Source organism: Phoxinus phoxinus (genome assembly GCF_949152265.1).
Source record: "Phoxinus phoxinus genome assembly, chromosome: 14".
NCBI classification, from domain to species: domain Eukaryota; kingdom Metazoa; phylum Chordata; class Actinopteri; order Cypriniformes; family Leuciscidae; genus Phoxinus; species Phoxinus phoxinus.
Window position 1 is genome coordinate 4,566,998 of NC_136889.1, and position 27,398 is coordinate 4,594,395.

The 27,398-nt window shown below is 41.8% G+C and overlaps 1 protein-coding gene across 1 annotated transcript in view; it reads right to left on the reverse strand.

Moving 5' to 3' along the window:
* Positions 1 to 27,398, reverse strand: part of ldlrap1b (low density lipoprotein receptor adaptor protein 1b) — a 50,305-nt gene that overhangs the window by 8,165 nt on the left and 14,742 nt on the right. The window contains exons 2-6 of the mRNA XM_079635393.1: positions 19,457 to 19,599; positions 15,988 to 16,097; positions 5,651 to 5,765; positions 5,396 to 5,468; positions 1,918 to 2,013 (exon numbers count right to left, since the gene is read on the reverse strand). Of these exons, the coding sequence (XP_079491519.1) occupies positions 1,918 to 2,013; positions 5,396 to 5,468; positions 5,651 to 5,765; positions 15,988 to 16,097; positions 19,457 to 19,599 (537 nt within the window). The remainder of the gene's footprint in view (positions 1 to 1,917; positions 2,014 to 5,395; positions 5,469 to 5,650; positions 5,766 to 15,987; positions 16,098 to 19,456; positions 19,600 to 27,398) is intronic.

A 27,398-nucleotide genomic window follows, 5' to 3' on the forward strand; every position in this document is an offset into this window, starting at 1 on the left:
TGGAGGGGCAGATAGAGGGATGGAGGGACAGATGGATGGAGGGGCAGATGGAGGGAAAGAGGGATGGAGGGACAGATGGAGGGAAAGAGGGATGGAAGGACAGATGGATGGAGGGGCAGATGGAGGGAAAGAGGGATGGAGGGACAGATGGAGGGAAAGAGGGATGGAGGGACAGATGGATGGAGGGACAGATGGAGGGAAAGAGGGATGGAGGGACAGATGGAGGGAAAGAGGGATGGAGGGACAGATGGAGGGAAAGAGGGATGGAGGGACAGATGGATGGAGGGACAGATGGAGGGAAAGAGGGATGGAGGGACAGATGGAGGGAAAGAGGGATGGAGGGGCAGATGGAGGGAAAGAGGGATGGAAGGACAGATGGATGGAGGGGCAGATGGAGGGAAAGAGGGATGGAGGGACAGATGGATGGAGGGACAGATGGAGGGAAAGAGGGATGGAGGGACAGATGGAGGGAAAGAGGGATGGAGGGACAGATGGATGGAGGGACAGATGGAGGGAAAGAGGGATGGAGGGACAGATGGAGGGAAAGAGGGATGGAGGGACAGATGGATGGAGGGGCAGATGGAGGGAAAGAGGGATGGAGGGACGAATGGATGGAGGGGCAGATGGAGGGATGGAGGGACGAATGGATGGAGGGACAGATGGAGGGAAAGAGGGATGGAGGGACAGATGGATGAAGGGACATATGGAGGGAAAGAGGGATGGAGGGACGGATGGATGGAGGGACATATGGAGGGAAAGAGGGATGGATGGATGGACGGATGGGGTTCCTAATTCAGATTGAAGCTGTTGACAAATTACTCTGTTTCTTGGCAATCATAACCAGCCTACAATTAGGCTAATGAACTATATAACTTGGCAGATTTATATATTCATTTAATTGCACTTAATACAGGCTCAGACCTCCTGGAGCAACACGAGGTGATCAGACACCGTGGTTATAAATCAACCTTTGAACGGTATATTTTCACATCTCCACACCTGCAGGGATCACACAGATCTGTGTATGTAGAGAATGAATCAACATCAAGCCATGACACGCTTCACAGACTCCAGTCAAACACATTCAAACACATCTCCTCCCTATCCTGTGTGTGTGTGTGTGTGTGTGTGTGTAGGCTAAAAGAATCAGGTTTCTGATATATCTGATGGGATTTACGAACACACAGTCCTTTATTCATGCACACACACGTCTGTCTCATGGCACACGGATCACTGGTCCTCAAGGGTTCATTCGTTCGCTGAACTCTGCCGTCCAAGATTATTTCTGTAACCTGGCAACCGGAGAACCATCCAGGGTCCTCTGGCACCCTTACAGTAACGGTGTCAGGTGATAATCTTTAAGTAGTACTGTAAATGACTTAAAACGACTTCATTTATAACAGTATGCATCTAGAATTGGAATATCTGATCACATCAACAGAGAATACACTACCACTCAAAAGTTATCTTTTTGAAAGAAGTCTCTTCTGCTCACCAAGGCTGTATTTATTTGATAAAAATACAGTAAAAACTGTAATAATATGAAATATTATAACATTTTCAGGGCTCCTGACCCTTTTTCGTGCAAAAAAAAATGAAAGGAAAATGAATACTATGGTATTATCATCATGCTTCCAGTGATAACTATTTGTCTCTCCACACTGAAAGTGAGAATACTGTGTGACACAACACAATCAGAGCCAATAAGAACACATTTGATATTCAACATCGTTATGTAGAGTGGGATTTTAAACCAATGAGATTCTACTGTGGGCGGAGCTACAGAGCACAACACCATAGAAATTGAACAGAAATTATTGACACATTGCCCTGTTGATTGACGCATTTAATGGCTGACTACGAAACAAAGCGTAGATTTGTGTGTGTGTGTGTGTGTGTGTGTGTGTGTGTGTTCACCTCCTCCTTCCGTGCAGCTCAGACTGGCTGAACTCTCGCACTGAGAGCCGCTGGCCGCCTCTCCATCTGATCCACATTTCACCTGCTTCTCTTTCTCTGAAAACAAAGCAGAAATGTCAAGCTTGTGTTATTGTTAACATACAAACATTAAACATTCAGTTCTTTATTTACAGACCTGAGAAATTCTAAATTGCTTTTTCATCACTCTTTTTGTTTCTCATCTGATAATTTAAACTATTTATGACATGACACAGTTATATGAGGTTGTCAAATGCCACATGCAATAAATAAATACGGTAAATAAATATATCCCCCAAGAAATAATATTCATGACTTAAAAATTCACTAAATAACTAACGTAAATAAATAAATAAATTATTTGACATAATTTCTATCTTAAAACTTTGATTCATATGCTCTCATATACATTCATATTTAAAAGTTTTGTTAAATATGTATTACTAAAAATTAAAAAAGAATGAGGTCAGTGAGTATAAATGTGCATCAGGTCCAGGAGAAACCAGCCCTCGATGTACATTTAAATAATGAACACATGTAGCACTAAACTGTGCGGTGGGCTTGATCTCTGCCTGAACGAATGAAATGGAAATCAAACCTAAATCACTATCAACGCCCTTCATGAGGAACTGTACATCGTCTACAGTAAAGCTCTGAAGAGGGAAGTCATGTTCTCAGATCTTCTTCCTGCAGTGTCATAATGCTGTTTTTATACTTCTCTGTGTGGTTCCATCACAATAAAGGTTTTAATTCAGAAGCTGGTGAACCGGAATGACCGATTTATGTCCATATTTCAGCTCAAAATCTTTAGATTTACATGTATAACTAAACTGATAAATATTAATCTCTCTCATCACATGCATCACTTTTGAATTAAAAATTAAACATACCACGATGCACAGGCGCCACCCTTTCCAGGACCATTAAAACTCACTAAGGAAATGTGTCATTTGTTTATATTTTTAGGCCCTGCGGTAAAACGCATCGAGACGGAGGAAGAGATTTGAGATCGGGTTTGAGTTCTGCCAGATGATCAGATCCTGCAGCGAACCGTCAGGTGCAGAGAGAGATGAATAAATCTCTACAGGCCTCAGGATACACACACGCACACACACCACACACACACAGGCATGTTCAAACATGCAGTAAATTGCATACATGTTCTGCTGATCTGTACGACAGGAGCTGCTCTACTTTCCCTGCACTAAAATCTCTTTCTTGTCCTCTGTCCCTGCAGTAATAAATGCATATACAGAAATATACAGTTCCTTAAAAACTCTGAGAAAAAAAAAAAACTATTTTTAAAGTCATAAATAAACACACTCACGGGGCAGAGGCAATATTGCTCTGAAACTATTTTAAAAGTTGTTGTTTTTTGCCAATTAAAATATAAGATGCAAGAAGTAAACAGTACAAATCTAGTTTAAAATAATAAATGCATGTTTTCCAGACATTTTCCTGCTAAAAATTGCTTGCAAATATTAAATTGCAAATATATTAAAAAAACGTCATATTTCTTAAATTAAATATGAAATATATATTTAATTTAAGAAATATATATATATATATATATATATATATATATATATATATATATATATTTTATATTTGCAAGTAAAGCAGGGACACATTTAAAAGCAGGGAAATATTGCATAATTTTTAAATTTTTGCAATTAAAGCAGGGGGGGACATTTCCCAAACACTCAAAGCATTTGACCAATCACAAAACACTGGTCCAGCCGGCCAATCAGAGCACATTGTGCTTTTCAGAAGGAGGGGCTTCATAGAGACAGGAACTGAACAGAGCGTCACTGACAGACTGGGAAGAGAAGAGCTGCAAAAAAACGTTACTGAAGCTAACTTTACTGAAGCTAACTTTACTGAAGCTAACTCTACTGAAGCTAACTCTACTGAAGCTAACTTTACTGAAGCTAACTTTACTGAAGCTAACTCTACTGAAGCTAACTCTACTGAAGCTGACTTTACTGAAGCTGACTTTACTGAAGCTAACTTTACTGAAGCTAACTTTACTGAAGCTAACTTTACTGAAGCTAACTCTACTGAAGCTAACTCTACTGAAGCTAACTCTACTGAAGCTGACTTTACTGAAGCTGACTCTACTGAAGCTAACTTTACTGAAGCTGACTTTACTGAAGCTAACTTTACTGAAGCTAACTCTACTGAAGCTAACTCTACTGAAGCTAACTTTACTGAAGTTAACTTTACTGAAGCTAACTCTACTGAAGCTAACTTTACTGAAGCTAACTTTACTGAAGCTAACTTTACTGAAGCTAACTTTACTGAAGCTAACTTTACTGAAGCTGACTTTACTGAAGCTGACTTTACTGAAGCTAACTTTACTGAAGCTAACTTTACTGAAGCTAACTTTACAGAAGCTAACTTTACTGAAGCTAACTTTACAGAAGCTAACTTTACTGAAGCTAACTTTACAGAAGCTGACTTTACTGAAGCTGACTTTACTGAAGCTGACTTTACTGAAGCTGACTTTACTGAAGCTGACTTTACTGAAGCTGACTTTACTGAAGCTAACTTTACTGAAGCTAACTTTACTGAAGCTAACTTTACAGAAGCTAACTTTACTGAAGCTAACTTTACAGAAGCTAACTTTACTGAAGCTAACTTTACAGAAGCTGACTTTACTGAAGCTGACTTTACTGAAGCTGACTTTACTGAAGCTAACTTTACTGAAGCTAACTTTACAGAAGCTAACTTTACTGAAGCTGACTTTACTGAAGCTGACTTTACTGAAGCTAACTTTACAGAAGCTAACTTTACTGAAGCTAACTTTACTGAAGCTAACTTTACTGAAGCTAACTTTACTGAAGCTAACGTCTGTCACTTTTTCTATAGTCTTACGTTATAATCGTAACGTTACGGCGTGATGCCGGAGTGTTTTGTACCAGACTGCACATACGAGCAACGGTGACGTATAGTGCGAGACGAGAGATGTAGTTCATTGAGCGATTTTCATATAAAACTAAATGTTACTCTTCTGTTTTATGACAAATTGCGACTTTCTTGACTTTCATAATTATCTTTTAAGTTGACAAACATCATATGTGTAATTCAGGGCACAGGTCAGACGGAATAAAAAGATAAGTTGTCTCTCGCCATTGACTACCATACATATTTTTCCCGAAATAAGGTCCCATGAGCCGGAAGCAGAGGGGAGGGACTTAGGCTCTCTATAGCACGAGTTTGGGGCGGAGTTATCTTTTTTTTTTTTTTTTACGACCAATAGCAGATGAAGGGAGTGCTTGAGAAACCTGTTTGAAAACAGCCATTATTTTTGGACCTCTGTTTGGTGAGCTAAGAGTGTGGAAGTTACACACTTCAGCTTTTGAGCTCCATTCACAGCCCATAATTCACAAGACAGAAAGAATCAGAAAGATAAACAAGAGTTGTGCTGGGATGACTGAAGTTGGCGAGCGCATCTTACCTCCTTTAGTAGCCTGCCAAAACTCAAATGCCAATCGGAAAGCCTGAGCCACCGTTAACGTCACCGCCTGAGCCTGAGAGAGACGGGGAATAGGGAAGAGAGCTTTTAATGTCACATCTCTTGTCATGGGAAGAAAAAAAGCACATTGCTGTCTGCTTCTCTGTCAGAGGAAGTGTGGTCTTAACGTAGAACTATTTATAGACAGAAGGAAACACAGGGAGGGTCTCTGACACACACATATGAACACACACTCACCACTTTCCTCTTGGTGCAGAGGTACGCGTGACACTCCAGCGTTTCGTTGCGTTGACTCTGAGCGATGTAGGCGAACACTTTATCATGCATCTTATCAGCTGTGCAGTACGAGATCCTGCAGACAACAAATAAGTCAATCTATAGACAACCTGTGTACAACATTTAAACTTACACTACCATTCAAAAGTTGAAGAAAATAATACGTTTATACAGCAAAGATGCATTAAATTGATTGAAAGTGACAGTAAAGATTTTATTTCAACAGTAAAGATTTTTTTTTCAAATCAATCCTATTCTTTTGAGCTTTCTATTCATCAATAAAATCATGAAAAAAAAACATATGAAGCAGCTCAACTGTTTTCAACATTGATAATAATCAGAAATGTTTCATGAGCAGCAAATCATCATATCAGAATGATTTCTGAAGGATCATGTGACTCTGAAGACTGGAGTAATGATGCTGAGGAATAAATTGCATTTTTAAATATATTCAAATATGAAACAAAATATAGAATAGAATATTAAAAGTAAATAGAACATTTAAATGGAAAACAGTTACTTTAAAATAAATTATAATAATATTACTGTATTTTTCTTACCGAAAAATACAGTAATCTTACCGACCCCAAACTTTTGTGTACGTATGAAGTCGGCTTCAGATATCTGAGAACACTAGTGTAAATGCAAGTTTTGAATAACGCATTTTATTATCAGCATAATGATTAGTTATTTGATGATTACCGTTATTGACAAAACCTGATGATCATATTCTCCAGTATGATTGGAGAAGCTCCAAAAATCATCTTGAGCTTCAACTAAAGCAAGAACTGGACATGAACCTGCTCACGTGATCAACAACACATACTTACTGTCGTTTGGTCAGTGATCTAAAACTTAAAAGATTTCTGTTTATCTACTAGGGGAAGAAAGAAATCCAGATGGCCTCAGATTGGTCTATAACACACCCACTGTGTACATCATCCACCACTAAATCACTTGCACACACACACACAAACTCGTATATAGCAGAACATGATGTCACCTCCTCTGAGATGTAAAAACGTCTACAAGCAGTGTTGTGTTCTCCATGTTCAACTCTCCATCAGCACTTTGACAGAAAGCTGACCCACCAAACCATAACACACACACACACACACACACACACACACCCACCCACACGTCTCTGGTTTCCTGTTGAGATCTCTCTGTAAACTCATGAACTCCTCCAGTGTTGATTTCTCCCCTCTGCCTTGAGTGACAGCTGGCTCAGCCTATCAGAGGGCAGACCCACAGCAGGAGGGGGCGGGACTAATGATGGATGACCACCATCTGTCCGGTTTCACATTTAAAAATTCACACACATAAAAACTTTCTCTGACTCTCCCACACACACTTCTGTCTGACTTGGACCAGTAGTTTATGCTAATAATAAAAAAATAAAAAACTTTCAGGGTCAGAATTACATTTTCTATAAAGGGACAATATTTGCACCCTGGAATCGATTTCTAGTTTTGCTTTTTGTTTTTTTTACCCATGTAAGAATTTTTTTTTTTTATAATGACCTTATTAAACGTACCCGTGTTGTCTTTTAATGTCAAATAAAACAAAAGCATCTTTACACTGCAAATGTCGAGCAGAAGCTGCATCTGATATGGCATTTATGTTTCTTTACAAGGAACTTATGTTTATTTATGACTCAAAGGTGGCATTTGTGTATTTACACAATTGCATTACTTAAACAGCTTACATTAATTACATAAATTATCCAATTAAAAAACAGGAACTCATTACAGGGCTGCAATTATTGTTGATTTTTGCTCTAATATTAATAATGTTTATTAATGTTGATTAACTGATTACTAGAATGCATTAAAAACAGGGAAATGGCACGTCATATTCTGGCTACACTGATAAAAGCTAACAATCATTTATGTTTATCGCTTTTTATCCATTAGAAATCAATATTTTTCATTCATTTTCACATTTCACTTTAATTGCTACAACTATAATAGATTTAGTTCAATTGTGCAGGGATATTTTTTTTCCTTTCCCCTTGAATTTGTGGTGTAATGGTGTGCAGGATATTTTCTTTGCACACTTTGGGTCCCTTAGTACCAATAATAAGCATAATTTAATCACTGCTGACCATGTCCATCTCTTTAGGACCACAGTGTATCATCTTCTGATGGATACTTCCAGCAGCATAATAATAATAATAATAATAATAATAAACATTTATTTTTATAGTGCTTTTCATACATAGAATGCAACTCAGAAAGTGCTTCACCAGCATAAAATCAAATAATACAATTACACAATGTAAATATACAAATATTTGAAAACATCTATAAAAATTCAGCATGCAAAATAAAGTAAATTGGCAATATAGTTTGACCTCAATATCAATATAAAATAAATAAAACAACGAGAAAAAATTAGATAGTAAAATAGAACATAAAACTGACTTATTATATGAGCTTTGTTATATTACAATACCATATTGTTATATTGATAAGCAACTTTAAAAAGATATGTCTTAACCCGCTTTTTAAAAATATGAATGCCTCTTTTACTTCATCTGGTAGACAATTACACATTTTGGAGCATAGTGGCTAAAATAAATACCACCAGACCGTTTAATATATATATATACATATAAATTGTGCAAAATGATTGCATTATTAGAAAACTTTATTTTAAGTTATTGAGAATTTGAGAGGAAATTAACCTAATTGTTATAAAAAATAATGTCACAATGAAAAAATCTTAATGCATCCTAAATGTTAATATTTTAACATATATTGTCTTTTTGGACTTGGACATGTTTTCATGGGAATGACCCACATAAGTGGCGTATTGCTTGTGTAACCGGTGTGGAGAGAGGCTGACACCTCCTCGTATATTCAGTAGACACCGCACAGACGGAGCGCACTGAGCGTGTGCGAGCGTCCAACAATAGCTGCGGTCCCAGGTGAGGGTCAGAGAGTGTGTGTCTGAGCCTCAGATCAATACAGATCTCTCTCTCTCTGTCTGTCTGTATGAAAACACAGCGATCTTCAGGTCGCACTGCTCTAAATGATGGATGGCCGAATATCAGGGGGCAACAAACACTCCTCTCTTTTTATTGCAAGAGGCTTTCGGAAACTAGCCTGGTCCTACCAGACTCTCATACATTTCATTTGTACAGAGAGTCTGGCCTCTCTCCATTGACAAGCGTTAACTTCCTTGTAGGCGGGTACTCTGTTGAAGTTTAAAACTATTAGATCTGCCCAGAGTCACTCTGGATCCGCCATAACCAATCGCTAACGTTTGGTCGTGACGAAACTACAACTCAAACTAGCGCACGACCTCAACGTCATCGTTCTCAGCCACTCCCTCTGTTCGCTGATTGGACCGGTAAAAAATTTACCGGAGAAAACCCAAGAATATACCACAAACGTCTCGGTTACGTATGTAACCCTCGTTCCCTGAGTACAGGGAACGGAGACGTGTCGTCGGGGGAGTTCCCTGACGAATTGGGATCACGCTAGGGAGCCAATTGCCTTCGAGAGAAATAAAACGAGCCAATGGACATTGGCATGCAAGATTTGCATTCCGCGACCCGCCCGTCAGCGTGGGTATAAAGCGCGGAAGTAAACATTGCGTCATTGCTTTTCGCTGAGGAGCCGAACAGTGTCCAGTCCTCGGCGAAGGTACAGCAACATGGCGAGGGGACGACACGTCTCCGTTCCCTGTACTCAGGGAACGAGGGTTACATACGTAACCGAGACGTTCCCTTTCGTCCTGGGAACTCCGACGTGTCGTCGGGGGAGTTCCCTGACGAATTGGGATCCCTAATAAAACGCCATGGTGCTGGCCCCTTCCAGCGCCCAGCTAAGCTACCCTGCAGCAGTTTCTTGTAATGAGTTGCGGGAGCTAGCTAGGAATCACACTGCTGTTCCACAAGACCCGCTCAGAGGATATTGGATAACACTGGGAAAACGTGCCCTAACCCGAAAAAAGGGAAAGGGAACGCTGCGGAAGCCCCAGCCTGCCTGAGGAAGGCCTGGAATACACATATGTACTAACCCAGTGGGATAGTGAAACATATGGCAGTCCCTGAGGTGGTCCCATCCTAGGAAGTGGGAGCGAACTCAACAGGGACGACAGAAAGAGTCTGCCAAGGGGAAGACACGGCTGAACTGCACGTGGCATCAAGGGTCACAGTAGAGACCACTAGAGAACACCCAGTCTACTAGCAACTCCACTAGAGGTAGCAGACCTGGCGCTGGCGATCCGCTACGCCAGGCACCGGTGGGGTGATGGAGGAACTCACGAGGCTCACCGACGTTGGGCGCCAACGGAGCAAACAACGCACGTACCTGGCCGAAGCGCAGGATGGCGTAGCAAGCCGACACAACCTATTCCCTCGCACCACTGGCCGTAGCGAGCACTCGGGAGGAAACAGGTTCCACACGCAGGCTATAAAACCTAGCGAACGTGTTAGGTGTCGCCCAGCCCGCAGCTCTACAGATGTCTGTCAGCGAGGCGCCTTGAGCCAAAGCCCAGGAAGCGGCAACACCTCTAGTGGAGTGAGCGCGCAACCTGGGAGGACAAGGCTCACCCAGAGACTCATACGCTCGGGTGATGGCATCCACTAACCAGTGAGCCAACCTCTGCTTGGAGACAGCCTTCCCCTTCTGCTGGCCTCCATAACAAACAAAGAGCTGATCTGAGGTCCTAAAGCTTTGCGTTCTGTCAACATAAACCCGCAGGGCGCGGACGGGACAGAGAAAAGCTAGGGCTGGGTCTGCCTCCTCCTGGGGCAGCGCTTGCAGGTTCACTACCTGATCCGCGAAGGGCGTGGTAGGAACCTTGGGCACATATCCAAGCCGGGGTCTCAATACAACGTGAGAAAGGCCCGGCCCGAACTCTAGGCACGATTCGTCGACCGAAAAAGCTTGCAGATCCCCGACCCTCTTGAAAGAGGCCAATGCCAACAGGAGCGCTGTCTTATTGGACAGGATATTAAGCTCCACTGTTGACAAAGGCTCAAAGGGAGGACTTTGAAGAGCTCTGAGCACCAGAGCTAGGTCCCAAGAGGGTACAGGGTGCGAAACACGAGGTGGATTTAACCTTCTAGCACCCTTAAGGAATCTGATGATCAGGTCGTGCTTCCCCAAAGATTTACCCTCTACTGCATCGTGATGTGCGGCTATTGCAGCAACATACACTTTGAGGGTGGAGGGAGACAGCCTTCGCTCCAACCCATCTTGCAGGAAGGAAAGCACGACTCCAATCGAGCAAGTTCGGGGGTCCTCCTGACGGGAGGAACACCAAGCGACGAATAGGTTCCACTTCAACGCATAGAGGCGCCTCGTAGAGGGGGCTCTAGCGGAAGTGATGGTGTCTACCACTGCCTGTGGTAGACCACCTAGAACCTCCGCGTCCCGTCCAGGGACCAGACATGGAGTTTCCAGAGGTCTGGACGCGGGTGCCATAGAGTGCCCCGTCTCTGAGAGAGGAGGTCCTTCCTCAGAGGAATCGGCCAAGGGGGGGCTGTCGCGAGGAGCATGAGTTCCGTGAACCAAGTCCTGGTGGGCCAATACGGCGCCACTAGAAGGACCTGCTCCTCGTCCTCCCTGACCTTGCACAGAGTCTGTGCAAGAAGGCTCACTGGGGGAAACGCATACTTGCGCAGGTCCCGGGGCCAGCTGAGTGCCAGGGCGTCCGTACCGAGGGTCCCCTCGGTCAGGGAGTAGAACCACTGGCAATGGGTCGTGTCTGGAGAGGCAAACAGGTCTACCTGTGCGGCTCCGAAGACACTCCAAATCAGCTGGACCACCTGGGGATGGAGTCGCCATTCTCCTGGCAGGGGAGGCTGCCGTGAAAGCTCGTCTGCCACACGGTTGAGCGCCCCTGGAACGTGAACGGCACGAAGCGACCTCAGATGCTTCTGACTCCATAGGAGGAGGTGGGAGGCGAGTCGCGACATACGACGGGAGCGTAGACCACCTTGATGGTTGATGTACGCAACGGTCGCAGTGCTGTCCGTACGGACCAGTACGTGCTTGTGTCTGAGAAACCCCTTGAGGCGACACAAAGCTAGGCGTACTGCTTGCAACTCTAGGCAGTTGATATGCCAATGCAGCTGGGGCCCCGTCCACAGACCCGAGACTGCATGCCCTTTGTACGTGGCACCCCACCCCATGGCAGAAGCATCTGTGAAAACCACAGCATGCCTGGACACCTGGACTAAGGGCACTCCGGCCCGTAGAAACGCAGGGTCTAACTATGGGGAGAAGGTTCGGCGGCAGTGCGGGGTGACTTTGACCCGGAACGTGCCGCTCCGCCACGCCCACCTCGGGACTCGATCGTGAAGCCAGCGCTGAAGCGGTCTCATATGTAACAGGCCGAGCGGCGTTACTGCGGCTGCGGCTGCCATATGCCCCAGGAGCCTCTGAAATTGTTTCAGTGGAACCGCTGTCCTGCCTCGAAAGGACCTGAGGCAGGTGAGCACTGACTGGACGCGCTCCTCCGTGAGGCGCGCAGTCCGAGTGACCGAGTCCAGCTCCATACCGAGATAAGAGATCCTCTGCACGGGGCAGAGTTTGCTCTTGTCCCAGTTGACCTGAAGCCCCAACCGGCTGAGGTGCTGAAGCACCATGTCCCTGTGATCGCACAACACATCTCGCGAGTGAGCTAGAATGAGCCAGTCGTCGAGGTAGTTGAGGATGCGAACGCCTTGCTCTCTCATGGGAACAATGGCCGCCTCCGCGACTTTCGTGAAGACACGGGGCGACAGGGCCAGCCCGAAGGGTAGGACTTTGTACTGATACGCTCGACCCTCGAAAGCAAACCGTAGAAACGGTCTGTGACGAGGAAGAATCGAGACGTGAAAGTACGCGTCCTTCAGGTCGATCGCTGCAAACCAATCCTGGGGACGGATGCATTCGAAAATGCGCTTCTGCGTAAGCATTTTGAACGGGAGTTTGTGCAGGGCCCGATTCAAAACTCGCAGGTCCAGGATTGGCCGTAACCCCCCGCTTTTCTTGGGTACAATGAAGTAGGGGCTGTAAAACCCGGACCTCATCTCGGCAGGAGGGACCGGCTCGATCGCGCCCTTCGCCAGCAGGGCGTCGATCTCTTTCCGCAAGACAGGGGCATCCACTGACCGCACACGGGTGAAGTGGACGCCCCTGAACCTGGGAGGCCGGCGTGCAAACTGAATTGCATAGCCGAGCCGAATGGTGCGGATGAGCCAACGGGACGGACCCGAAAGCGCTAGCCAGGCTCTCAGATACAGTCCCAACCGGCCCACCCGCACCACCGGCGTACCCGCGGAGGGGCAGCGAGGTGGGAGACAGGGACCTGGCTCTGGTGGCGTTGTAGCGACCGAGAGCGGGGTCTGGGTGACGAACTTGACACCAACCTGCTTCCACCGGGGGGCAGACGGCAGAGAAGGCCCGTGGGCATTCTGCTGCGGGCTGCCCGATGGCGAGAGGAGGGGGAGAGACGAGGAGCAAGGCCCTGACTCCTTGAGTCCTGGTCTCTGCGCCTCCGGGCCCAGCCGCAGACAGGAGCGACGCAACTGGGGCTGCGTCACTGCTATCCGGGAACTGGGGAGAGGGGAGCGGGAGGGGCGCCGTTCGGAGGCGGCGTGCACTACCACTGCGACCCCCTCGGACGGGGGAGACTGTGTGCCCAGCAGTCTCGGCCGTGGATGACCTGAAAGAGGAGATAGAAATTGCTCTTTTATTGAAAATTTGGGTACCGCTGACCGAGTGGTCAGCGGCGGAACAGAAACAAACAGAAAATTCTCCACCCGGCCCTCCCCCGGGGGAAGGAGGTGTGCAGAGGCACCCTCCCGAAGAGCAAAATCCAGGTCCTCCTCCAGGTCGCCCGTCTCAGGAACGCTTTCCACCCCTCTTTTTGCGGGAAGAGGCCGACGGCGTCTGAGCGGGTTGGGGCGCCTTCTTACGACCAGACCTCCGGCCTGCAGGTTTCGACTGCTGCCCTGCAGGAGGAGCGGTCGCAGGAGGGCGCCCTCGGCGACGAGCAGCCGGAGGCTCTACGGCCACAGGAGACGGACCAGCAGCAGTCCGCTTCCTGTGCAGGACGTGCCGTATCGCCTCTGACTGCTTCTGGGCGGTAGAGAACTCTTGGGCGAAGCTCTCCACCGCGTCGCCGAAGAGGCCCCCTTGGGAAATGGGGAAGTTGAGAAGTTTGTTCTTCTCCGCTTCCCGCAAATCCGCAAGGGTGAGCCAAAGGTGGCGTTCCTGGACCACCAAAGTGGACATCGCCCGACCCAAGGAACGTGAGGTGACTTTCGTCGCCCGGAGGGCGAAGTCCGTCGCCTCACGCAGCTCCTGCAGCAATCTTGGGTCGGGACCACCCGCCTGCAAGTCATGGAGTGCCTTGGCCTGGTGGACCTGCAGCAGCGCCATGGCATGCAGGGCGGAGGCGGCGTCTCCACACGCCGTGTAGGCATCCCTGGTCAGACCAGAGGAGAACCTACAGGCGCGGGAGGGGAGTGAAGGGGCACCCCGCCAAGTGGAAGCGGTCTTAGGACACAGCTGCATCGCAACCGACCGCTCCACTGGGGGGATTCCCTCGTACCCGTGCGCCGCTCCGCCATCAAGGGTGGTGAGGAAGGAGGAGTGAGGTTGTCTACGTCTGGTCGCCAGAGGGGCCAGCCAAGACTTCCTCAGCTCCTCATGCACTTCAGGGAAGAAAGGTACTGGAGCGGGCCGCGGGGCAACAGTTCGGCCCGCTCCGAGACACCAATCATCCAGCCGCGAAGGTTCGGGACCCGGTGGAGGGTTCCAGACGAGCCCGACATTCGCAGCCGCCCTTTCGAGCATAGTGGCCATCTCTGGATCCGGCTCAGCCGAAGCCACCACACCCGAAGGGGGTGGTCCCGCTGAGTCATCACCAGAAGATGACCCCTCTTCCTCCGATGCCGCGATCGACATCTGATCCTCAGGCGGTGCCCCGAAGGAAACAACCGGGACCGCACGAGACGGCCCCGGAGGCTCCGCCGGGGCAACCAATGGCAACGAGCTAGTAGAGGAGTGAGAAGCCCGTGAGGATCTTTCACCAGACGGGACGTTCTGCACTGTGATCCTCATACGCTCACCAACAGGAATCGCCGCAGTAGCCGCCTGCCGAACTGAACCGGCAGACGAACTAGAGCAGGGATTCACTGAAGGGACTCCCCCATATTTCAGGGTTCGTAGTCTTGAACGCAGCATCGCCAGAGTCATGTTCCCGCAATGAGAACATGACTCATTCATAAACGCTGCCTCAGCGTGCATTAAGCCCATACACGAGAGGCAGTGTTTATGACCATCTTCCTGAGGGAGAAGCCGACCGCATCCAGAAACGCACGGGTGAGTCGACATCCTGAAAAGGACGCGAAACCCCCGTGACACTCTTTTAGAAGAGAGAGAGTGCTCTCCAACACGTGCCGAAGCACCGAGGGACCAACCGCGGCAGACACAGCAGGGAAACTGCAAGCCTGCTGTGTTGCACTCACACCACCAGCCGTGAAAACGGCTCTTTTTTATATAAAAAAGACGTCAGCAGCAGGCAGGAACGCGGCGATCGCTGAAGCGCCGTCACACCGACACAAGAGAGACCCTCTTCTTCCAAAGACGTTTGTTTTGTTAGAAACAACACAATATAACTCTCCTCGAAGAACAGCGGCACAAAGACACACTGGACGGCTCCGAAGCAAAAAGCAATGACGCAATGTTTACTTCCGCGCTTTATACCCACGCTGACGGGCGGGTCGCGGAATGCAAATCTTGCATGCCAATGTCCATTGGCTCGTTTTATTTCTCTCGAAGGCAATTGGCTCCCTAGCGTGATCCCAATTCGTCAGGGAACTCCCCCGACGACACGTCGGAGTTCCCAGGACGAAAGGGAACCCAGACGACGTACTGAAGGAAAATGAAAATTGAGCGGAAGTACGTAGGAGGACGGAGCCAGGCTAATCGAAAACCAGTTCTTATTCAGTAAATACTGGAACCAAATAATTTCCATGACATTTGTACACCTCTATTGAATCACATATGTAAATATTAAGAATATATCACATTCATTTTATCCAATAAAAAAATATTATTTAGTATATATTTGGGTCTTTGTTATGAGTTATTAAAGGAACAATGGCATGACAATTTCCATCGAGAGATAGAGAAAGAGATGGAGATAGAGAGAGAGAGAGAGAGAGAGAGAGAGAGAGAGAGAGAGAGAGAGAGAGAGAGAGAGAGAGAGAGAGAGAGAGAGAGAGAGAGAGAGAGAGAGAGAGAGAGAGAGAGAGAGAGAGAGACAAAGCGCCGCAGGGGACTCACCTGTATATGGACACATTCTCTATCATCTGGTTTGCTCTGTCGTAGAGAACAATCCCTCGAGGAGAAACCTTTAGCGTCACCTTCTGAAGCTTCTTCCAACCAGCTTTAGCCTGAGAGAGAAAGAGACGGGAAACTTGTCTTTATAAGCAGCCGTCAAAGGATTTTAATCCATCAGAGCTGATGTTGGAGGCTTTTACATTTTGGTGCTTTTTTCTCTCTCCATTTTTTAGCATCTTGTGCAAAGAGCAGCACGCTTTCAAGCTGTGTTGTTAAAAACCGTAGCAAAGTAAAGCAGTAACACTTTACAATAAGGTCTCATTTGTTAACATTAGTTCATGCATTAACTAACATGGATTAGCAGTGAACAATATATTTATAATATAAATATTTATTAGATGAAAAACTTTAGTTAGCTATTAGAAATGTTGCCTGAAATAAACTGATATTCAATTCAACAAAAATGTATTTCGGTCCTCAGAAGAAAAAAAAAAAATATATATTATATACATAATAACTGAAAAGGGTGTAGGGTGTTTCATTTTTACATTATTTATGGTTTCCAGCATAATTTTTCCAGCAAACTATTATAACACCAAAAAATGTATATTCATATACTCTTTCCATTTCCTCATTATTGATTCTAATTGTAGCGTTGTTATTACTTTGACGATTGTTCAATATTATTAACTTTGTTTTACTCAAATTTAATGAAAGTTGCTTATCATCAAACCATCTTTTTAAGACCATCAATTCAATCTCGGATGTATTTAGCAGCTGTTCCAAAACATTTTTTATATACAATATAAACAATATAAATTTGTGTCAAACAATACTATTTTTAATATTTTAGAACCTTTACAAATATCCTCTATATATACACACAATACAAACCATTTGGGGCCTAACACCGAACCTTGTGGAACACCACAAGTAACTTTCATTAAATCCGATTTAATATCATTTATTTGTACAAACAGATCTCTATCCTCAAGATGACCTCTTAACCAAGAGAAGGCTTTTCTTCGAAGAGAAGGAAATAAAATAAGCAGAAGTACTAAAATTACTCAAGCGTTTTAGCTATATATATATAAAAAAAAAAAGCTAAATAGACATAAAAAAAAGACAAAAGCTGATACATTTTTAAGTAAAACAGAAAATATAAAAAAAAAACTAAATTCAAAATATGAATTATATATATATATATATATATATATATATATATATATATATATATATACAACTGTTAAGCTAAAGGTAGCATTGTCATTTGTTTTCTTACATATTTGAATGACACACACGCACACGCACACACACTTTGGTAAGCAACTGATTTTTATTGTTGATTCATAACAATCTGGAGCGTTTAATAACCTCAAAACAACCTTACATCATGACAGGATCCCGCCTGTTCACATGCACAGAACCCCACCCAGAAACCCCCTGAGACAGACACACACCCATTAGCACCACTTGCAAACCATTAGAGAGAGATTAGATCTTAAAAGCATCGAATTGTACACTTTTGTAGATATTTTCCCTGAAGTTCACTTATACTTGAAAATAAAACAGAAAATGTAGAACCTTCATCCCATGAACCTTTACATTGCACAAAAGGTTCTTCATAGTGGTTCTTTATACTGTAGATTTTATATCCCCCTGTGTTGAAAATCAAGATTTTAATGTTGTTTATATGTCTATGTGGTGTTTTTAATATGCTTTAAGACAAACAATGTGTAAATTCATAAGTCGACATCATTGCGGAGTATTTTCTAAAACTGCAGTGAACCAAAAACAGTCTCAAAAATGCAGTTTGAAATCGCTGGTGTTTCTGACGTCACAAACTACCTTGTAACCAATCAGATCAACATGTGATCGTCAACGAGTGGATCTCTGATTTGCTGTGAGTGGAGGCGGGGTTAATTAGCATATTCATAGAACCACATTTATAGTAAATGAGGCAAGGGTGTCAAGTTACATTCAAGCTATTTTTTTAAGGCATGAAGACATTTTTTCAAGGAAAAAAACTTTTAAATATGTATTTTTTTGGTGATTAAAGATGAGTTTAAAGGGATAAAATTATTGACTACAGAGGGACTTTAAAAATTTTCTTCACACTACGAAAAAAGTGGTTCTTTTAACTCTATCCCCGCCATTGACGGAAATTTCCATCATTTATGACAATGCTGAATGGAATTTCTGTCAATCCATGTTTTGACTGTTATACGGTATAGGGGGCGCTATTACACAACTTCTGAAAAGAGTACAGAATCTATGGTTTAAAACACAGGCGAAGAAGAAGCAGAAACTAGCGACAGAAGCATTGCTTACGCACATGTAAAATAACGTAATCATTAGGGCTGTCACTTTTGTGAAAAAATCCTGTTCGATTTTTGAGACATAAGTGTTCATTGAATCGATTGTAAAATCGATTTTCCATGTCTAAAGACGTTTCCATTTTCCAACCAAATATAGGCAAATCCACGGACAACGAACAGGCATTAGGACGAGCGTAAAGAGGGCGCTTGAGATGCGCACAAGTCAGCAATATTTCTGATGATTTATTGGCGTGAAGTTTCGTGTACAATGACAAACAGGAATGCAACATTCAGGGATTGAAATTAACACCCGCCAATCCGCCAAATGCGGGTAAAAATGAACTTTGGTGTCAAATCACGAGCCAATTTGGCGTGTTTCTATGTTTACTCACTTTGCTGGGGAAGTTCGTGTAGCCAAATCTGCGCGGATTTAGAGCAAATATGCAACTCGTGAGTCATCATGATATACAGCGTATTGCGCAGAATCTGCGCATTTCTGGCTTACTTGAACACACACGTCACTAAGCAACAAACAACGGTGCGCTTGCTCACTTACATTGAAGTAATAGCGAATATTAAAAAGCATTTGGTTAACAGAAAATACATTATTTTCCAACATCCTACATGTTCTGTGTATTGTATTGATCTGTCCACCTAAAACAACTTTTTTTGGTAAAAAGAAAAAAAGGCATCATTCTGAATCCGATCCGGACATAATCTTTGACAAAGGGCCATTTTCTCAGCTTTTTGTTCAAAATATTATTATTTTTTAGGCAACTTACCGACATGCAAGTGTTGATAACAAAATAATGCATGAAGCTAGAATAGAAAGCAGAGGCTCTCTTCTTTCTTTTGAAATATTCCATGTTCAGATACAACAACATTTTCTGGGGGCCATGAAAGTTTTGTGAAAATTATCAAAAATGCTGGCGGTGGCTGGTAACTTATAATAATATATATGAAAAAATAAAACAAACACAGACAGGGAAAGAGAACAGGTGTTTTTTGCTTCCAAATTTCACATATAACTCAATGTGTTGCTTACTTTTCATTGTAATTGTTTGTGAAATTCACTAGCAAATGTGAGTGAAAATTGTTTCTACACCAATTTGTTTGTCAGTGTGACGGGTTCGGTTGGTGTGCATGTGTCTTACTGTGGCAACAATCCTCTTGACAGCAGCGGCCGAGAGCTCTTCTCCTTTGGGTTCCTCCACCAGTGTCATGCCCAGATACTTCAGCTGAAACACCATCCCCTCCAGCAGCGTCTCCCGCGTGTCCGTCCAGTTCTCTGGCAGCTCTGGAAACACACACACACACACACAGGATTAACATGTGCATGATGCAAACCTGGCCAAAACACACTCATACTAATGTGTGAATCTCATGAAAACATGACTAGGTAGAATGACATTTTATGTGAATTTTCAGAAGGATTTGTTTGTCGATTTCTGGTCTAAATGGATTGAATATATAACCCTTATTGAACCAAATACCTTTTTGATTTAGGTTTTTATTATTAGTATTATTAATAGTATTATTTAATTTGATTTTTTTTTTGAAAACTGTAAAGAGATACTCTGAGGTGTTTTGTATTTTGACACTGCCTGGAGAGTTTTGCTACTCCTGTTTAACAATTATTTATATAAACTGGTAAAGCTGTAAAAGTGACAAATGTAAACAGAGGTGAATTGTATCCCTTTCCAATAAAAACTTAAATATATAAAAAAAGAAAACATGTCTAGGTCACATTTCACCTATAAATAAAAAGAAGAAATTATATTTTACATTCATGTTTTGCTTAAAAATGACTAAATTCTCCAAACATGTTCTTGACACTACAAAGCAGCACAGAAACACACTGAACACACACATACACGCTCATTATCTCAACAAATAAACCTGCCAAATACTAAAGCAACTGAATGAATAACAGCTGAAAACATCTACATATGAAACACATCACACAATCCTTCATTAAAACACACGTCTTCAATCAGGACTTTTATCCTCTGCTCTTTGATGGACACCTGCACCGGAGATAAACTCATGTCCACACAAAAAACACTGTTTATATCCATAATAACAGTACCATAATATGTCCACTTGGACTAAATATACTAGTGTTGCATGCTTTGATTTATTTTAAAAACACAGAGTCTATTTATACTAAGTGTAAAAAGCCTGTCTTGTTGACAGAGGCTATTTACACTAACTCCAGAGTAACTCCAGTTATAACGGACAGATAACGGAAGCTGCTGGATTATCAACAATAGCAATAGTGTAAGGGTAAAACACTGAACACACACACATAAACCCCCACATATTGTGCTCCTGTTCTGTCTGATCTCAGACAGCAATCAATGAGTGTGTGTTTAACCCCACGTCAGCATTGGCCTGTGACAGAGGTCAAGGTCAGGGGTCAAGGACACACATCTAATCCTCTCCTCTCCACGGGTGTCTGCCTTATATAGATCAACCTTGCTTAATGCATCTCAGCATGACAGAAAGCAAGAAAAGAAAGCAATAACGAAACCACAAAAGAAAGCAAGAATGCTTTCTTGCAAAAAAAAAAAGACTGAGAAAATAAAATAAACAATTAAAGATAAAAAATAAACAAACAATAATATAGACCACAAGGACAAACAGATGAATAAAACCAAGGCAAGAAAAAAATTATAAAACAAAGAAACATTGAAACAAACAAGCAAAAAAAAAGGAGGAAAAAAAGGAAGAAAAAAAATCAATCAAGCAGCAAATTAACTAAAGAAATGAAAATTAAACAAATGAACATTCATTCTGTGTGAAAACACTTTTTTTTAAACGTGTTTGCATTGTGAATCTGTAATCAAGGGCAAGGCTATAAATGCGTGACACACGCATGAAATGAAAACAGATATTGATTAAAGCTGATTTCATGAATCATTCATGAGTTTTTGGCCGACGGGGGGTCTCTGAAACCCTCATCAGAGATCAAATGACATCATTCTGCCTACAAGAGTCAATTTTACTCTCCCAGATCTTCATAATCATTCTCCCCCACTGTGCCAGATCAATGTCATGAAATATATCAGCTCAAAATACTGCAGTTAGCGGGTGTCATCTGAACTCTGGTGTGTATGGGGTAAACTGGGGTTTGTAATGGTGTAAATGAAATCAGCGTGTTTGTGCAAGCATGATTCATCTCCATCTCAGACGCTCCTTTAACCCTCATTAACCTTCATTAACCCTCATGAAGAGCTGACGGTATTTCATGCCTCTTGAGATCTGAATCGGTTAATGTCTAACTGGTCATTCACTCAAAGTATGATGTATTTTGTACACAAATATGGAAAATTGAAAATTGAAAATCGAAATTCGGAAGTCACAATCTGATTGCCTTTAATGTAAAAAAAAATAATAATAAATAAAAAAATAAAAAAATTATCAGTTCACCCGGAAACAAAAGCATGTTTAAAAGGTAAACTTGCGCTTATGAGGATTTGTCAGTGTTGATGATCGGCATCACATCTTTGAAAGATACTCAAGTGTTTAGTATTGAAGTGCTTAGAAGCAATTAACTAAATTTCCATTAATTTCAATGAGCATATTCTGCTTTGTTTTTGTTGTTGTTGTTTTTTTATGTAGGAGTTGAGCCACTTAAAAAAAGAAAAAAAAAGAAAAAATGAAGTATTTTCTATGAAAGTCTATTATTGCGGTCATTTATTTCAGATTAACCTGCTTTTAAACAGTGCGTCAAAATAATACACACTATGGCTGATCACTTCATGTGTCAATCAGACGTCTCGACCTCTCTTAGTAGATGTTTTGACAAAATAAGGATCACACTAGAATTAAAAAAAGTTTAAACTAAAAAAGTCTTAAAAGACAATTAATATTCTGTAATATTATCGATTCAACTGGACTGACACTATCAGATGAGAACAACTTTTAAATTGAATTGACCTGGATAATGACACTGACTTGCAACATTTAAAGTGTTTTTGATGACACTATTATCTTCTGAAGAGCCGCTTTAGATGAAATTATATTTTTCATAATTAATGCATTTTGCAACGTTAACATTGTTATTTTTATTTTTGCTGCAATCTTTATTGTATTAAGCGCTATAAATTAATGTGACTTGTCTTGATTAAAGTCGGCATGAAACGAAATTTACATTTATTTTCTATTCTATTTATTTTCAATGCCCTATTGTGATGTATATCTGCTTCTTCGAACAAGAAAAATATTTGGGGCGGGCCTTGTTTTGGAATTGATTGGATGGTTGTGGTTTGTAATTGGTTGATCTCACGTGAGTGACAGGTTTTCTCGGCCTCACGAGAGAAAAGAAGAGATGGGTATGGAAATTATTTTGATTAAAGATTACAATGTGCATGGATATTATTTAGAATAAATACTGCAATATTCCAAAAAAACGAATTGTCCATTTTGATTTCATGGTGACTTTAGAGAGAGACATACTTGGGCCCCTGCTGTAGCCCTGTGTGTCGACTGATATAAGCAAGTGAAGACCTATATAGCCAGGAAGTTATAAAAACATACGTTCTTCAGACAGACTTCACGTCTAATTGGAAAACTGATTTATTTTGCATCACACACCCCACAGAGTCACACCGTGTACAGGTGTAAATTCACTTATGAGCCTGGTGTGTAAAGAATTGCACCCTGTAGCATGCTGGGATGCCTGTTGGATGACACAGGTGTGTTGTGATTTGTGAGGGTTTCCCGCTTCACTGAACATCAAAGCGGAGCGTGAGGAATCAGAGCACATCACACACACACACAGTGAGAGAGAGTGTGTGTGTGAACGCACAGAGCAACTGGGGTCATGAACATGAACCAGAGACACAAACATACATGATTCCCACTGACCGGATCCACACACACACACACACACACGTCACACCCTTTCGCAATGATGCCAGATCAATAAATACATTTCAAGAACAGCATCCAGACAAAGCAAGATCATAATCTCCTCGAACCAGCCAAGAACACGTCCAGGTCATATATAAGAAAAAAATAACTATATATCTTGCATAAAAATTACGCCTATTTTAGAACAGAACCAATTTTATTATACGGGTGAAACTCGAAAGACTATAGAATATCGTGCAAAAGTTCATTTATTTCAGTAATTCAACTTAAAAGGTGAAACTAATATATTATATAGACTCATTACATGCAAAGTGAGATATTTCAAGCCTTTATTTGTTATCATTTTGATGATTATGGCTTACAGCTTATAAAAAATAAAATAAAATAAAAATCTCAGAAAATTTAAATATTACATGAAATCAATAAAAAAAGGATTTTAAATACAGAAATGTCGGAATATAATCATGCATATGTCGTCAGTACTTGGTTTGGTCCCCTTTTGCATGAATTACTGCCTCAATGCAGCGAAATAAATAAAATGTGTGTATATATATATATATTAAAAACTTGATAAACAGTCTGACAGAGCGCTAAATAAAGAGTGGCGTGGTCTCCAGAGCAGGACAGCAGTGATTGGCCTTCATTAAAGGAAACGAACAGGGTAACCCTCAAACTGCTGATAGGAAAGAGGGAGGCAGAGGAGAGCGAGAACGAGAGATGAAGAGGAGGGAGAGATGCGACGGGTGGAGTAGAGAGGAAACAGAAGTTAGATTAAAGAAATCATGTCTGCCATGTTTACGGCTCCACTCATAAACAATCTTCAAAAGGAATATCGGCCGAAGATCACTGCTCCCCGAACACACGTTGATGTTTGGATCCATCAAAGTAACTGACTAATATTTCATAAACCATCATCTTAAATATTCCCTCATGCAGTCGGATAAACCACAAACACAACAGAGGAACAGGAGAGAAGCATTTCACGCAAACACTTTAGGGGAATATTTATTTTAAGTACATTTTTTTATTTGATAAAGTTTCCTAAAAAGTGTATTATAAGTCGAGTTTTGCATTCCTTGCTTGTCTCGTGATTTAAGATTATGAGACCAATTATATATATATATTTATATATTAATAGCATTTCTGATTTGTTGTCAGATATCATATGTTTTTCATAAATTACAAATTTTCATATAAAGCTGCATAATATTAGAATAAACTGAAATTGCAATATTTGTTTTTTCTGACTGTGATAAATATTGCATTATGATAAAATAGGAAGTTCCACCAGATTACTTGAATAGCTCTATTTGGAGAGAATTAATAATTCTAGAATGATTGGGGGAATTTTGTTGGGAAGATCTGCATAGAAAAAAAACCTAAAACTTTACTCTGAAAACTATATATAAATAAAAAACGATATATAAACTATAGATAAAAACACAAAAGTTCATACGACTAATATATATATATACATATACATATATATATAGAGTATGTGTGTGTGTGTGTGTGTGTGTGTGTGTGTGTGTGTGTGTGTGTGTGTGTGTGTGTGTGTGAGAGAGAGGGAGAGAGATTTTATTTTATTGATTTTATGCGATTAGTATTAAATATATTAAAGACAATATATTGTAATAATACTATTGTACTGTAAAAAAAATATATACAATTTATTTCATTGTAAAATCTTAATTTCTTTATTTTCAAACAATATTCCATCAAGCTTTTATTTTGACATGTTACAAGTAAATAAATAAATGTACTGCAGGTTTCAGAGTGAATTATGTACAGTGTAATAAAACACTATTTGCTATTTTTAAATAAATCAATTAAAATAAATATATGTCCTGTTTAATATTAAATAAAGAAATAAATGTAAAAAGATAAATTGCCCCTATTTTCAGTGTAACGTTAGAAGTTTCTGTAAACTTGCCGTGGTTAACTACTACTTTTTCAATAGACTTTAGCTTAACTAGTTTGTAGCCTGGCGCTGTGGTTTGAAAGAAGCGCTCATGCACGCACACACACACACACACACACACCGCTGAAGAGCGGGCATGTCAGATGAGGTTTCAGTTACAGTATCTGAGCAGGATGTAAATACTGGAGGAAATGTGGGTCAGCACTAGATAAAATCTACACAAGAATCTCACTCCCATCCTCAAACCAGCAGCCGATGTTAAACCCTGACAGCGCTGAGGAGTTACTTTAAATCAGACCTCGTGACCACAAAACAAACAGGAGCCCTACACTAAATACATTAATAGGATATAAATTATACTAAAATGACAGTTCAAAATAAATTGTATTTTATATAATCCAACACTAATGCATAGGCTGGAAGATTTAGGATCAGACAGACACTCAGTAAGGAACGAATTCATTCTTTAGACGCAGACTTTTCCAATTTAAGCTGCGATCGATGTGGACAAACGCCTGCTTCACTGGCACATCTTCTTCTGGAAGCGTCCCAACATTTCTAATTAATGGCTCACAATTTTTCAGTCATTGTCAGACATCTTAAAGTGGCCATTAGACTCAGATCCAGTTCCCAGTGATCTCTGGTGTTAATGTAGTGCTATCAAATAATCAATACAAAATGACTGCATGCGTTACACTCTTGGCACGGAGAGGGGTATTGCTTAACTGGAAGCAAAAGGAAAAAGAAAACACCCATCTTTTCTGCAACTGTCTGGTATATAGACCTTAGTCAGGGTAGACGCCATATTGAATTTAACACAGATGAAAACGGGGCTGTGTAGGATAGACTTAAAAGGATAATTCGGCCTAAAACTAAAATTTGCTGTTAGTTTACTCAGCCTCAGGCCATCCAAGATGTTGGTGCCTTTATTTCTTCGGTAGAAATGTAATTTAAAATTTTATGTGAAACTGTGGTCTTTGGAGATTCATATAATGCAAGTTCAATGGATACCGTCACTTTAAGAGTCAAAAGACATATACAGTCAAAGGAAAATTAAACACTGTGACTCCTGACGATACATTGAGGTCTTATGAAAACATATATGCGTCGTGAACGCATTCAGGATAATTTGCCGAGGCTGTGGATTACAGGTAATAATAATAATGTTGTTAATAATGTTCAGTTTCTTGTACAGAACGATCGTTTTGCTTCATAAGACCTCAATGAATCATCATCAGGAGTCAAAAGTATTCAATTTGTTTTGCATGCATATGTTTTATTGACTCTCAAAGTGAAGGAAAAGTTTTAAAAACTGTTTTTTATTTTTCGTGAAGAAGTTTCTATGACGTCACAACAGTACGATCCAATGAATGCACTGTATTCCCTCCATCACAGCCTCGTTTTTATTCCTGTCCAAAATGTAGTATATATGGCACTTCCCTGACTAAAGTCTATTAACGTTATCTGGCAAAAACAAAAGGTTTAAAAAAATGACATCTAAATTTGTGATATATTTGTACACTAGCCCTTTTCTTCAGGTTTTATCGCCGACAGAATGAAGCCACTCGTCAGAATGTGCAAGTACATTATGAGTGAGTGTACGATCAGCAGGATCTATAGGTGATGAAACCAGCAGAAAGTCAGTGTGTTTTCCCATATCTGTCAGTCACGGAGACCCGGAAGAAACCTCGGAGCTATTCTACATCTCTCTAGGAAAACCCCTAGTGTCCCGTTCACTTGATCCGTTGGGATTAGGCAGGCAAACCCTCTAACTGAGGAAACTGTTGAGAGTTGCTGTTAGCAGGAGCGTCTCGGGCTCAGTCGGGACGCCAATGACAAGGCTTGATTGAAATACACAGCGAAAGGGAACCCAGTGATTTATGAACACATTGCTCAGGGTCGACTTTCCCAAACACATCATAAGCCAAAGTAGATCTTAAAACTATTTATTATTATTTTTCAATTTAACTTATTTTACACTTACATATATAGCACTTTTGTTTTTGCCCCCATTTTTCACGAGCTGAACTCAAAGATCTAAGACTTCTTCTATGTACACAAAAGGCCTATTTCTCTCAAATATTGTTCACAAATCTGTCTAAATCCGTGTTATTATTGAGCACTTCTCCTTTGCCGAGATAATCCATCCACCTCACAGGTGTGGCATATCAAGATACTGATTACACAGCATGATTATTGCACAGGTGTGCCTTAGGCTGGCCACAATAAAGGCCACTCTAAGGCTACGTCTACATTAATTCGGATACATTTGAAAGCGGTGTTTTTGTTTAAAAACA